Source organism: Schistocerca gregaria, chromosome 1, assembly GCF_023897955.1.
Source record: "Schistocerca gregaria isolate iqSchGreg1 chromosome 1, iqSchGreg1.2, whole genome shotgun sequence".
Taxonomy (NCBI): domain Eukaryota; kingdom Metazoa; phylum Arthropoda; class Insecta; order Orthoptera; family Acrididae; genus Schistocerca; species Schistocerca gregaria.
This window is the reverse complement of record NC_064920.1, coordinates 1045903365-1045916607: the sequence shown is the minus strand read 5'-3', so window position 1 is coordinate 1045916607 and position 13243 is coordinate 1045903365. Positions and strand designations below refer to the sequence as shown.

General features: G+C 40.6%; 1 protein-coding gene across 3 annotated transcripts in view; it reads right to left on the bottom strand.

Annotated features, from left to right (window-relative positions):
- Window positions 1-406: 406 nt before the first annotated feature.
- LOC126313282 (putative lysozyme-like protein) overlaps window positions 407-13243 on the bottom strand; it is an 86845-nt gene continuing 74008 nt past the window's right edge. For all 3 annotated transcript variants that reach the window (XM_049992277.1, XM_049992341.1, XM_049992363.1), the window contains exon 6: window positions 407-794. In XM_049992277.1, coding sequence (XP_049848234.1) covers window positions 636-794 — 159 coding nt within the window. In that variant the 3' untranslated portion in view covers window positions 407-635. The remainder of the gene's footprint in view (window positions 795-13243) is intronic.

Below are 13243 nucleotides of genomic sequence, written 5' to 3'. Positions count from 1 at the left end.
GTGTACTGCCGGTACACCCGTGGATATTTTGATTAAGCTCTACATTAGATTATGTACATTTGGCTCTGACATGCTGAAATTAACATATTTCCTATTCATTAAACCCCAGACGAATTACAAAGGAAACATTAATTTATTTTTGGAAATATCGTTGAAGTTCTCAAGAAACAAAAAGTAAGAATAATAAACATGTAAAAACTATTTTACATCAAGGGAAAATTTAAAAAAAAAAAGAAACACCGTGAAAATCAGTAACGGAAAATAAGCGTGTAAAACTATTTTAATGCAAGGGAAAATTAAAAAAAAAGAAACACTGTGAAAATCAGTAACGGAAAAAATGAGCATAAAAGTAAATCATTTAAATGATTTATTCAGAGACAAGTGATGTATACAGAAGGAGGGATAATCCACTGTACTGCATACATTTTCAGCGATGAGGCAATACTGTACTGGAACGCTTAAGCTACAAATACAATTATATTATAGAGACTACCACTGTTCATCACAGCAATTTCGGAAACCATTTAGCAGTATTTAGAATCAGCAAGTGTCATTGTGTCATTTGCAGTTGGGATCCATTGTTGTCTTTGTTCGTATGACAAACAGGCGACCAACGGACGAAGTTCTCAGCTACACTAGGCGGAACTTCCTCCAGGCAACCCAGGCAGCGACGGCAGCCCCTGGAAGAGGTTGGGAGCGCCCTGGAAGAGGTTGGGCGCTCCCTGGAACAGGCTAGCGCCGGCCTGCATCATGGACACCACATCCGACGCGGACGGCATCGGCATGCGCATCAACTGCAACACAACAGCCTACGATTAATCGTCACATACCAGAGAAATCAAAACAACTACAGCAACAGCACGTAAGTCTTAACGAAGAGAAATCTCCAGCCGTAAAAGTCACTTCTCGCCTACAACAAAGGAGTTTTATAGCACTATTACTGTCCACAATGACCCGAGAGTAAGCACCACCCTTAATTGACGAGGGAAAAAAGAGAGAAACTTCGGGGAGAAGAATGCATGACAAATTAATTATAAATGAAAATCAAAAAATTGTGAATATTATATAGTATTAATTTATGTTAGAGTGCAATAATCATACTTTAACTGATTATCGTAGTAAGCGCTGATTCAGTATCCCCGAACAATATTGAAAAATATATTACTCATCGAGAACGAGGTACAATCATGAGTAAAAGTCATCTTTTTGACGATGATGGTCAGCTGAAGTCTGATCATGCCCTTGTAAGCTGAAAGTCGATTATCAAAATAAGTTAATGGTGTAGGACATTCCAAAACTGTACTTTTTTTATTTGTAATTATGAAGTTTTTCCACCAAGAAGGAAGTATTTGTTAAGGTGTTTGTCGCATTGCCCATTTACAAAAACTCTTCACAATATGCTCATTTTGTATGCTGTAATGCAGAGAAATGCCACCCTTCTATTAACAGTATTCACTGATATCTCTGTAAACTTCACTTCATTAATGCTATGGGTATCATCACTGTCAGTATTTTCATATTCTCCAATCATCCAGGTCATTGGATATATAACGCTTCTTCAAGATTTTGATAACAGAATCTGGTAATAGTCACCACCATGAAGAGAGAATCCACAGACACATTAAGCTGATTGGTGGATTTTTACCCTTGCCACTTGGAATAGGTGTATGTTTTTCTTCCAAATGTCAATCAGAATAGTGCATTCGGAGACGGTCTTTAAAAATGGGCGTTTCGTCAGCGTTGTCGATCTGGTGTAGAGGACGAGTGTGCTGTTGCCGCATTTGGATTATGTGCCTCTGGAAGGTGACGAATTGTTCTGTAAAATCTGCCAGTGTTTCTGCTACTGAAGTTCATCGGATAGAAGTCTATTCTATGCATCTAGCAGCTGCAGCAACCGGTGTTCACACGGTATTCTGTGGTACAATTATTTATTCGAGTCAGAAGCAAATACAATACATGGTAATTAGCATTAAAAACAAAAGAGAGAAAGAATTGTTAATCGATGTTACCACTGCCCAAAATCTTTCAGCATCAAATGCGCTCGGAGTCACGAGTAAATATTTTCTATGCAAGACGCACTGCTTAGCTGATAGACCAGTAGGTGTCCAATGGTGCCTTCTTCTCCGCAGTCACACTTGGTGGTATCCACAGGGAAGTGCCATTTCTAGAGATTACTCCTGGATCTTTGAACTCCAGATCGAAGATGGCTGAGTGCCCTCCACACGACCTAATTCTGTTTTCTGTTAAGGTGGAAGGGTTTCCAAAGATGTGGGTCAGGTAGAGCTGTTCCCAAGTCGAGAGATCCACAGCTGTTTCCTTGCTGCAGCAGCTGTTGTCTGCAGTACTTAAGTGGTCTTGAGGAAACTTCTTTTGGACCTCAACCTCGGAGCTGCTGGAATGTGTCCATGTAATAGATGGTTCTCCTGATAAGCCTGATTTGTCCCCTTTGTATTGGCAGCCATTTCAGGAACAATATCTGATGGCGCTATGCCTGTGAACTGGTACAGTTTTTTACCAGTGGCGTAGGGTTTAATCATCTTGTAACAAGCTTTCAATGAGTGCCTCGTCAATTTTGCGCTCGGGCAAATTTCTATCAAACGGGGCACGCACGTTCTGCAGCACTGTGGCATGCTCCTAATGCAGTCGTTTTCAGAGTTTGTGGTCGAGAGCCCCACGTATTACATGTGATATTGCGGAGGATGTTATTTCTGGCTTCCACCTTCATTCTCATATTCCCGAAGTGCTGCTTGTACGTCGGAGTACGATCCAGAGTGACTCCCAGCTAATTTTGATGGGCCCTATTTACTAATTGTATCCCTTGCCATGTGCTGTTAAGTTTGCGATTTGTCTGATTGCGCTTACGATGAAAAGCACATAGATGCATGTCAGGTGGCTTTGAACGAGGTTGATTTTTAGAGTAATAGACACTCAACTCTCTCAATGTCTCTGACAAGCTGACAAGTGGATTTCGAAGTGTCCAAAAGACTACCTTTGACTCGCTAATGCGAGATCATCGGTATAAAGGAAACTGCTTGTGTTCGCCGGAAGTAGTTGATCATTCGTATAGATGTTGAATTACAATGATGAAAGAACACTTCATTGCTGTAAGCCATTTCTTTGACAGCCCTATCGATTACGCCAACACTGGTCGCCCACATAGTTTTCTAGCAAACTTTGAGAATTTCTGGTGAAATAATAATCTTTTGTTATTTCGTAGATTATCTGTGACAGTGCATGGTGACTGACAGTGTCAGAAGCAGCCGTCAGATCGATAAAACCTACTCCTGTAATTTTCCCGGTATAAAAGCCATTCTTAATGAATTGCATGAGATTGAGGACCCAAGACGTGCAGCCTTTTTTCCCTTGTCTGATACCTGCTTGTCCTTGAATCAGAACTGGTTGTACGACATGAAAGAAACGATTCAACAACATTGGCTCAAAAAGTTTGAACAGATGGTTCAACAAGGATACTGGTCTGAACGTTTCTGACTCAGTTGACAATTTTCCAAGTTTTAAGATAGAAATTACACGACATTTTCTTCAGATTTTGGGAAAACTGCAAGCCCTTATACAGTTGCTGATAAGCACAAAAATGCATTCTCTCGCTTGATCGCCATATTGTTTCATCTGCTCCATCTTGACGTCATCTTCCATTGCTTCTTTGCCAAGCTTACAACTGTTTATGGCTGCATTTAGTTCTTCCGTGAAAAAAGGCTTTAAAAGTTCAATAGGCTCCAGTTCTCTCTGTAGAGTTTTGTAATATGACTTCCGTATAAGATTGTCAGGTTTACTATTATTTGCAAGCTATGAATCAATCTGGTTAACTGTTACATTAGCATGTCTCTTTATAGGTGTTGGGTCGCAGCTCAGACGCTATACTGGCCTCCAGGCTTTGTGGCTACCTTTGCTCAATCTATCTTCATCAATTTATACCAGATATCTTCCTTGTTTTTTTTTTAATATCGTTGTCAACTGATCTCCAGCCTGAAAGGTCTCTTCAGTACAAAGATCATTATCGAAGAGATCAAGATAGTTTCCCAAACGCTCCTCTGTTTCTGAAGTCAGACCCTTTATGTATTGTTGTCTGCAACCTCGTGGGACTGAGATATGGGAGCAATGCTTTACAACGTTTACGAAGTCATCGTACGATTCTGGAATTGGGTTTATACTTAGAGTGCTCTCGTCCGCAACAGAGTAGAACTTCTCCCAGTCGGCTTTCCTAAAATTTTATCTTCTTCGAAAAGGAACTGTCTGAGGCCGGATTTTAGAGTATATCTGGCATATAAAAGGACGGTGTTGCATGCGGAAGTCTGCGTGTTCCACTTATTTAACTGATAACGGAGATCTTTGTTCGCTAGTGAAGATGAGATCTGGATTACAGCCACTAATCAATCTTGCACTGTTGGAAGATGCTGGAAGTTTAGTATAATGTAATAGGCTGAGGTCATATGAAACTGCCCATTTTACCACAGGTTTTCAACTTTTCTCGGTATTAGAGTAGCCCCACATAATATTTTGGCTAGCAAAGTCGCCAGTCACAAACTTAGTAAGTTGACGCCAGAAGTTGCTAGGTTCCACAAATCTAATTTCAGTGCCGGAGGATCATGAAGAGATCTTACGTAACAATTACACAGCTGTATTGTGGGAATTTCAGCATCGAACTTCAGTGATGTTCCCATGAAGAGAGTCTCAGTGTGAGGCTTGACAAAGATTGCACTACAATATTGTCGCTTAAGATGTTCAGTCACTAGACTCATCTCTTTGATTTTCGGGCCTTGAAAGATGAAGTCACTGTGGGTTTTTCGAATTCATATTAAATCACAATTTTGTTCATGCTACCCAAGCACAACTCACGACTCGTCAACACAGCATTATTTCCGCCAGTACCTGGTCTCGTACCTTAAACTCCCAGGAAGTTTCATTTCAGCGCACACTCCGCCGCAGAGTGAAAAATTCATTCGGTAATGACGGCAAGATTGAAATTTACATCATAACGGATCCAAATTCCAAAGTTTGTTGATGATTTTCATGCGACCTTACGATTAATCGTTGAAAATTGAAATTTACAGTCGGTTAAAGTGCCTGTTTTGTCGTGTGGAATAACGAAACAGTGAGCACGGTAGCAACCAACGCCGATTTGTCACCAGTCAAAGACTGTTACATTGTCGTCTCATGTACAGTGGTTGATTTCCTAACTAATATTGTCGTTCCATTTAGAACTAACAAACAAACTATACAATTAAATGTTCTAGTATGTGAGATTTAGTAGGATTGTACAGATAAGACTCTCACTAATTTTTCGTGGCCAAATTTTGGGGAAAACAAAAGGCTAGCTTTCGGACCACTACTGAATAAGTATAAACGGCCTCCTAGATATCGTCGGAAGCTCCTTGAGTCTGTTCGATTATGATGCTGTTTTATATAAAAACTAGCTTAGCGCACACTAATTCCCTCACGTAGACTTTATGGTCTGCACACATTCTTTTATTCGAATTCTTACGCTATTCAAAAATTGCAACTTCTTTTAAACTTTTCACGCTCACTGTGGCCATAGAAACATGGTCTTTTCGCTCTACACTTCTGAAAAAAAGCGCTTCTGGCAGTTGGAGTCGGAGTTATTTGTTAATCCTCTCTTTTGAGTTCTTTTGGTGATATTTCCATAAAAACTTTCATCCCTTACCACATATTTTTTAGAAGTCAAGTAACAGTTTTCCTAGATTTTGCTTTAAATGTGTTTAAAAATGACGAAATATTTTCATAAAAATTTTCATTCCGTATTTCACCCCATTATGGGTTGAATTTTCAGAAACCACTGAACATATACCTCCTTTTATTTCCAACCGAGAATCCAGATTCAAATTTTCAGAGCTTTAGTGTCAAAAATAATTTCGTAATTAAATATTTTCATAAAAATTTTCATCCCCTATTCCACTCCCTTAGGGTCTGAATTCCAAAAAACACTGAAACAAGTATTTCTTTTTTACTTCTAACCGAGACTTCAAACGCCAATTTTGATAGATGCGCTTTAAAATTGCTGTAGTAGTACTTTAATTGCGATTTACTTACAAAATAAATTTTGACGTAGTACCCCACCCATTAGATGTCGAATTTCCAAATTTACTGAAGCATGTTTTTTTTAATTATTATTCTGACCGTGAAACTAATAGCAAGTTTCATAGTTCCAGCTTGAAAATTGCCTTAATAGCGACATATTTTGAACAAACCTTTTATCTCCTACTTCACTCCCCTTAGGGACGCAGTTTCGAAGAAATCCTTACAAACGATATTTTCAATATAAGGTGAACATCCTGCCCAGATACCAAGTTATTATTCTTGGCAGTTTGCGCTCGGCGATGATGAGTCAGTGAATCAGTCAGGCCCTATTTCACCCCCTTAGGGGTTGAATTTCCAAAACACTAAAACAAGTATTTTTTATTTCCAACCGAGAAGCAAAATTCAAATTTTCATAGATTTAGCTTTAAAAATGCTTTTATTATGAAATACTTCCATAAAACGTTTCAACCCTGTTTCACCCCCTTTGGGACTAAATTTCCAAAAATACTGAATCACGTATTATTTTTGTGAAGTACCGGGACACCTGTTGAGGATTTGCGCTTGTTGTAGAGTTTGGCAGTTGGCCCTCAACACATTATCACTCGTCGCCGCAGGTTCCGCGTAAAATCCCGATGCTGTTGACAGCACTAGTCCCTTCCCTTTCCTTTCCTTTCCCCGCTCTCTAACTTGAATTTATATATAAAATATGATTTAATTAGTAGCCGAGAAGTCAAATACCAAATTTCATAGACGTAGCTCTAAAAAGGCTATAGTAGTTCTTTAATAACAGTTTATTTATAAAAAAAAAGCTTTCGCCCACTATTGCAGCTCATGGGGGTTAAATTCCCACAAATTCCAAACCAGGCATTTCTTTATTTCTGACCGAGAAATAAGATGCTAGTTTTCGTGGTTCTAGCTCCAAAATTGCCTTAATAGCGACATATCTTCAAAAAACCTTTCATCTCCTATTGCACCATCTTAGGAATGGGATATCGGAAAATATGATTTTAAACGACGCTTTCAGTATAGATGAACACCCTTTGTAAATTTCAAGTTTATATCCTTAGTGGTTTTGGGTGGGTGACGATGATTGAATGAGTGAGTGAGTCAGTCAGGACATTGCATTTTGTATATAGAAATGTCACAACATTAGATAATAGTAAAGAACTACCGGGACAGCCGCTGAGGATTGGTGGTTGATGTAGAGTTTATCAGTTGACCCTCAAAATAAGCAGATGTGATGTTTTGCACATAAATGCACGGTAAGACAAGCTGTTTTATGATTACATGTTTGCCTAACAATCACAGCAAGCAGTGACATACATTGAACATCTGGAAATATGTGTAAGGAGCGATTTTTAGTGTAACGACCACATGAAAAGAATCCTGGAAAAGGCAGTTGTCGGACTGAGATTAATTTTAAGACTCGCCTGAGAGTGTAGGCCACCTACGAAATGCATAGCTTACAAAACTCTCTCATGTCCTATCCTTATCATTCGTCGGTCTGGGACGCTGGCCAGATAGCACTGATGGAGGAAACACAGAAGGTCTAAACGAGATCAGTGCATTTTGTCTCAGGTTCGTTTAGTTTGCGCGAAAGCGCCAGAAGAGAGACATTGTGCATCAAGCTGCGTTTTACATTTAAAATTCCAAGAAGGTTCAACCAATATACACTGAGATGAGGAAACTCACGGAATAGCGATATGCAAATATACACACAGCGGTATAGCGCGTCCACAAGGTATAAAAGGGCAGCAGTTTGGCAGAACTGTCATTTGTACTCAGGTCATTCACGTGAAAACCTTTCCGACGTGATTATGTCCGCACGACGGGAATTAACAGACTTTGAACGCGGCACGATAGTTGGAGCTAGCCGCATGGGACATCTCATTTCGGAAATCATTAGGGAATTCAGTACTCGGAAATCCATAGTTTCAAGAGTGTACTTAGAATACCACATTTCAGGCATTACCTCCCACCACGTAAAACGCAGTGGCCGACGGCCTTCACTTAACGACCGACAGCAGCAGCGTTTGTGTAGAGTTCTCAGTGTTAACAGGCAAACAACACTGCTTGAGGTAAAACCAGAAATCAATGTGGAACGTATCTGTTAGGAAAATGGGGCGAAGTGTGTCGTTAATGGGCTGTGGCAGTGAAAACCGGCGCGTGTGCCTTTGCTAGCAGCATGATATCACCTGTGGCGCCTCTATGGTGCTCGTGACCATATGATTTGGATCACAGACGACTGAAAAACTGTGGCCTGGTCAGATAAGTCCCGGTTTCGGTTGGTAAAAGTTGATGGTAGGATTCGAGTGCGACTCAGAGCCTCTCCCTCCCCTCTCCTCCCAAAGCCCATGACCTAAGGTATCAGCAAGGCACTGTTAAAGCTGGTGGTGGCTCAATAATTGTATGGGCTGTGTTTACATGGGATGGACTTGATCCTCTGTTCCAATTGAACGGATCATTGACTGGAAATGGTTATGTCCGGCTATTGGGAAACAATATGCAGCCATTCATGGACTTCTTGTTCGCGAACAACAATTTAATTTTTACGGATGACAGTGCGCCATATCACCGGGCCACAGTTGTTCGCGATTGTTTTGGAGGACATTCTGGACAATTCGAGAGACTGATTTGACCACTCAGAATGCCCGACATGAATCCCATCGCACATTATCGAGAGGTCAGTTCCAAAACAAAAAATTCCTACACCGGCAACACTTTCGCAACTACGGACAGCTACAGAGGCAGCATAGCGCAATATTTCTGCAGAGGATTTCCAATGTCTTGTTGGGTCAATGCCACGCCGAGTTGTTGCACTACGCTGGGCAAAAGTAGGCTTATCGGCAATCGTTCTTCCCACGCACTGTTCGGAACTTGAAGAGAAAATGGAGGAAGTGACAGTGGTACATAAGTACCTTCCGCTACACATCACACGGTAGTTTGCGTAGTATAGTGTCCTTTTTCCGAAATTTAAGTCCAGTTTCTGCCGCTTCAAATCATAAGCAATAAAAGAGATCATTCTGTCAAAATTATGTAACAGATACAATGCTTCTATCTCATTCTACTGTATTGGGCTTGTGGCTCTGTGCACTATGGGACTTAACTTCTCAGGTCATCAGTCCCCTAGAACTTAGAACTACTTAAACCTAACTAACCTAAGGACATCACACACATCCATGCCCGAGGCAGGATTTGAACCTGCGATTATAGCGGTCATGCGGTTCCAGACTTTAGCGCCTAGAACCGCTCGGCCACACTGGCCGGCTACTGTATTGACACATGAGTTTGAAGCACTTTGATAGATGCTTATATTTAAGACGGATGGCGCACAACAAACAATTAGTAATATAACAGAACGAAATTTTCACTCTTCAGCGGAGTGTGCGCTCATATGAAACTTCCTGGCCGATTGAAACTGTGTTCCGGACCGAGACTCGAACTCGGGACCTAGTATAGTAATATAATCTAGAAGCCCATCAGCCTTCTATTCGAAATATACAAACATTCACACAAAGTATCATCAAGAAACTGGAATTTTCCCAGGTAAGGGAACGAGATAATTTCTTAATTAATGTAGCACTATATACCATCTGCAAATCGTCAGCGAAAAGTTGCCACTAACAGATGATATGAAACAAGGCAGTCTTTCGATATACAACGTTAATATACTGTAGAATACTACGTTAGTACACTGTAGAAGTGTGTGTGTGTGTGTGTGTGTGTGTGTGTGTGTGTGTGTGTGTGTGTGTGTGTGTGTGTGTGTATGTGTATGTGTGTGAAAATCAGTCCTACTATTTCCATTTGTCTTAACCAAGAAGTCAGAGGAAAAGATTCCTAATCGATATTATTCTCACCAGCATTAAAGGAAATTTTCAGATCCCCAAACTGGGAGAAAGAAGGCAAACGCGTGTTAATGTGACACACTTGCATTACTTTCCTCTTGATAACGATACTGTACTTTTTGTATGTACAATGTGATCACAATTATACATTCGATAGCTGTGAGGGCCCCCATGAAAAACGAGTGACTGTAGGAAAATGAAATGTCTTGGAAACATTTACAAGACATACGGAAGATAAATAACGAATACACAGTTGAAAGAAAGGCATTTAAATTTCCAGATGAGTACGTAAAATTTGTTAATTGCGTACCTTACTTAAGTTCGAGGCTACAAACTTTGCTCGAAGTAAAGACCATCTGCATTCACAACAGCCTGAAAGTTTGTACGAATACCATTTCACGACAGTTTGCAGCACTTTTCCAACGGTGGATCAAGGAATTTTCAGCTGTATTGACACAGCTCGTGCAGTGCATGAAGATCGCACAAAGCGTCCAGCATTCCCAGTCATGGCAACAGTAACTTCTTCAATAATTTGTGGAGCCATTGGCCGTCGGGCTCTCCTAGGAGCAATTACAAAATCACCAGTTGATTCAAACTTTGGAATCGTGTTTTTCAACTCCAGTGCGGAAAGAAGATGTCTCTGTATTCCTTTAGCCGTTCCAGACACACTGGTTACAAATGTCTACATTTACGTCTATTAGCTGTAACAGAAATCTTTTTCCTCAATCGAAAGCTGACGTACACATCTACATCTACATCTACATCCATACTCCGCAAGCCACCTGACGGTGTGTGGCGGAGGGTACCCTGAGTACCTCTATCGGTTCACCCTTCTATTCCAGTCTCGTATTGTACGTGGAAAGAAGGATTGTCTGTATGCTTCTGTGTGGGCTCTAATCTCTCTGATTTTATCCTCATGGTCTCTTCGCGAGATATACGTAGGAGGGAGCAATATACTGCTGACTCTTCGGTGAAGGTATGTTCTCGAAACTTTAACAAATGCCCGTACCGAGCTACTGAGCGTCTCTCCTGCAGAGTCTTCCACTGGAGTTTATCTATCATCTCCGTAACGCTTTCGCAATTACTAAATGATCCTGTAACGAAGCGCGCTGCTCTCCGTTGGATCTTCTCTATCTCTTCTATCAATCCTATCTGGTGCGGATCCCACACTGCTGAGCAGTATTCAAGCAGTGGGCGAACAAGCGTACTGTAACCTACTTCCTTTGTTGTCGGATTGAATTTCCTTAGGATTCTTCCAATGAATCTCAGTCTGGCATCTGCTTTACCGACGATCAACTTTATATGATCATTCCATTTTAAATCACTCCTAATGCGTACTCCCAGATAATTTATGGAATTAACTGCTTCCAGTTGCTGACCTGCTATTTTATAGCTAAATGATAAGGGACCTATCTTTCTATGTATTCGCATCACATTACACTTGTCTACATTGAGATTCAATTGCCATTCCGTGCACCATGCGTCAATTCGCTGCAGATCCTCCTACATTTCAGTACAGTTTTCCATTGTTGCAACCTCTCGATATACCACAGCATCATCTGCAAAAAGCCTCAGTGAACTTCGGATGTCATCCACCAGGTCATTTATGTATATTGTGAATAGCAACGGTCCTACGACACTCCCCTGCGGCGCACCTGAAATCACTCTTACTTCGGAAGACTTCTCTCCATTGAGAATGACATGCTGCGTTCTGTTATCTAGGAACTCCTCAATCCAATCACACAATTGATCTGATAGTCCGTATGCTCTTACTTTGTTCATTAAACGACTGTGGGGAACTGTGTCAAACGCCATGCGGAAGTCAAGAAACACGGCATCTATCTGTAAACCCGTGTCTAAGGCCCTTTGAGTCTCGTGGACGAATAGCGCGAGCTGGGTTTCACACGACCGTCTTTTTCGAAACCCATGGTGATTCCTACATCTGTGCATGTTCAAAATTTTCATCATGCACAAGTGCTGCCACCTGTTGAGCATCACTGTGAAAATATCAACAAATGAACGTTGCAGTGAGCAGCAACTCGTGATCGTCAGAATTCACGGAAGCTGTGGGTTAGTTATATTCCAATGTATAACTGAGTATCATTTTTAGTGGTAATTATTGAATTATCAATGTATTTATTACAACACTGAATCAGTTTAGTCCATAAAAGAAGCCACGTGTACAAAGCATATATTGGAAACGGGTACATATATTTGTACAAATCTTGCATCTAAATTCATTAAAAGATCAGCTAAGAACATTAGAAAATAAAGAAAAATTTTTCTTTCTCCAGAAAAAAACCCGATATGAAAGGGTTTATGCGTCGATATTCGCTAAGAGAAGCAGCACCGTTGCTGTTGTTTTGATAAAACAGCTTTACGAGCAAAGCCCTGCTCATCTTGTCCACGCCCATGTTGACTGCAAATGTAACTCAAACTGATGTTTGTGTTTCAACACTACGGCGCCGTACCAGTACCGGCACCTAACGGTAGGTCACGACGCTAACAATAACAACGCAAACCCTGCAGCGCACAGTCTGAACTTTCCGTCATCACTGGCTCAAGTAGCGAAAGTTTAATTAAAACCACTCTGTGGTTCAAATATGCTTAAAAAACTGACTTAAAAACTTAATAATGGAAGTATGTTAGGAATAATGGAAGTATGATGACTTTTTATTGTTATTATTATTTAGTGCACCTGAATACGACTAGCGGCAAAAGGAACGAATAGGACGGTGAAAGGAACTTGGAGAGCTTTCCTTAAATCAAAATGTGTTTCTAAAAAGAAAATTTTATAACCAGTGGGCATTACGAGTTTTGATTAATGGGAAGTGAGACAAAGGTGTTTATTCACAACCTTTGAGTTGTTCGCCCATCAGTGGATAGATGCATGTTGGGATTTACTAGAAGGGAAGAAAAGACGGGCAAGTGAACTAGCCAACAGAATGGAGTAGAAGATGTAGCAATGATGTAACGAAAATAAGGATGAAGGATGATCCAATGAACTTCTCTGCTGTAATCTAGAAATAAGCAAACATCCAGACAACGCCCTAATGTAAGACGTGTAGATGACATTTGGAAACGTACGGGACAACATACAGACCAACGCTGAAAACCATAATGCATTAGAAGAGGCTTTTATCCGAGAGTGGGTATCGAGTGGCTGCCTCTGATTATTGCTTTCAAGAGTCGTAATAATATATGAGTAGCACAGTTTACAGGTAAGACAACTCAATAAATAGCTAATATGTAAGGTTCAGTTCAGTTATTTCTACGTTCTGGCACTATTTTCGATGCTCAGGATGGTGACTGTAGCTATTATCAATAACGGTGATGCAGACCAA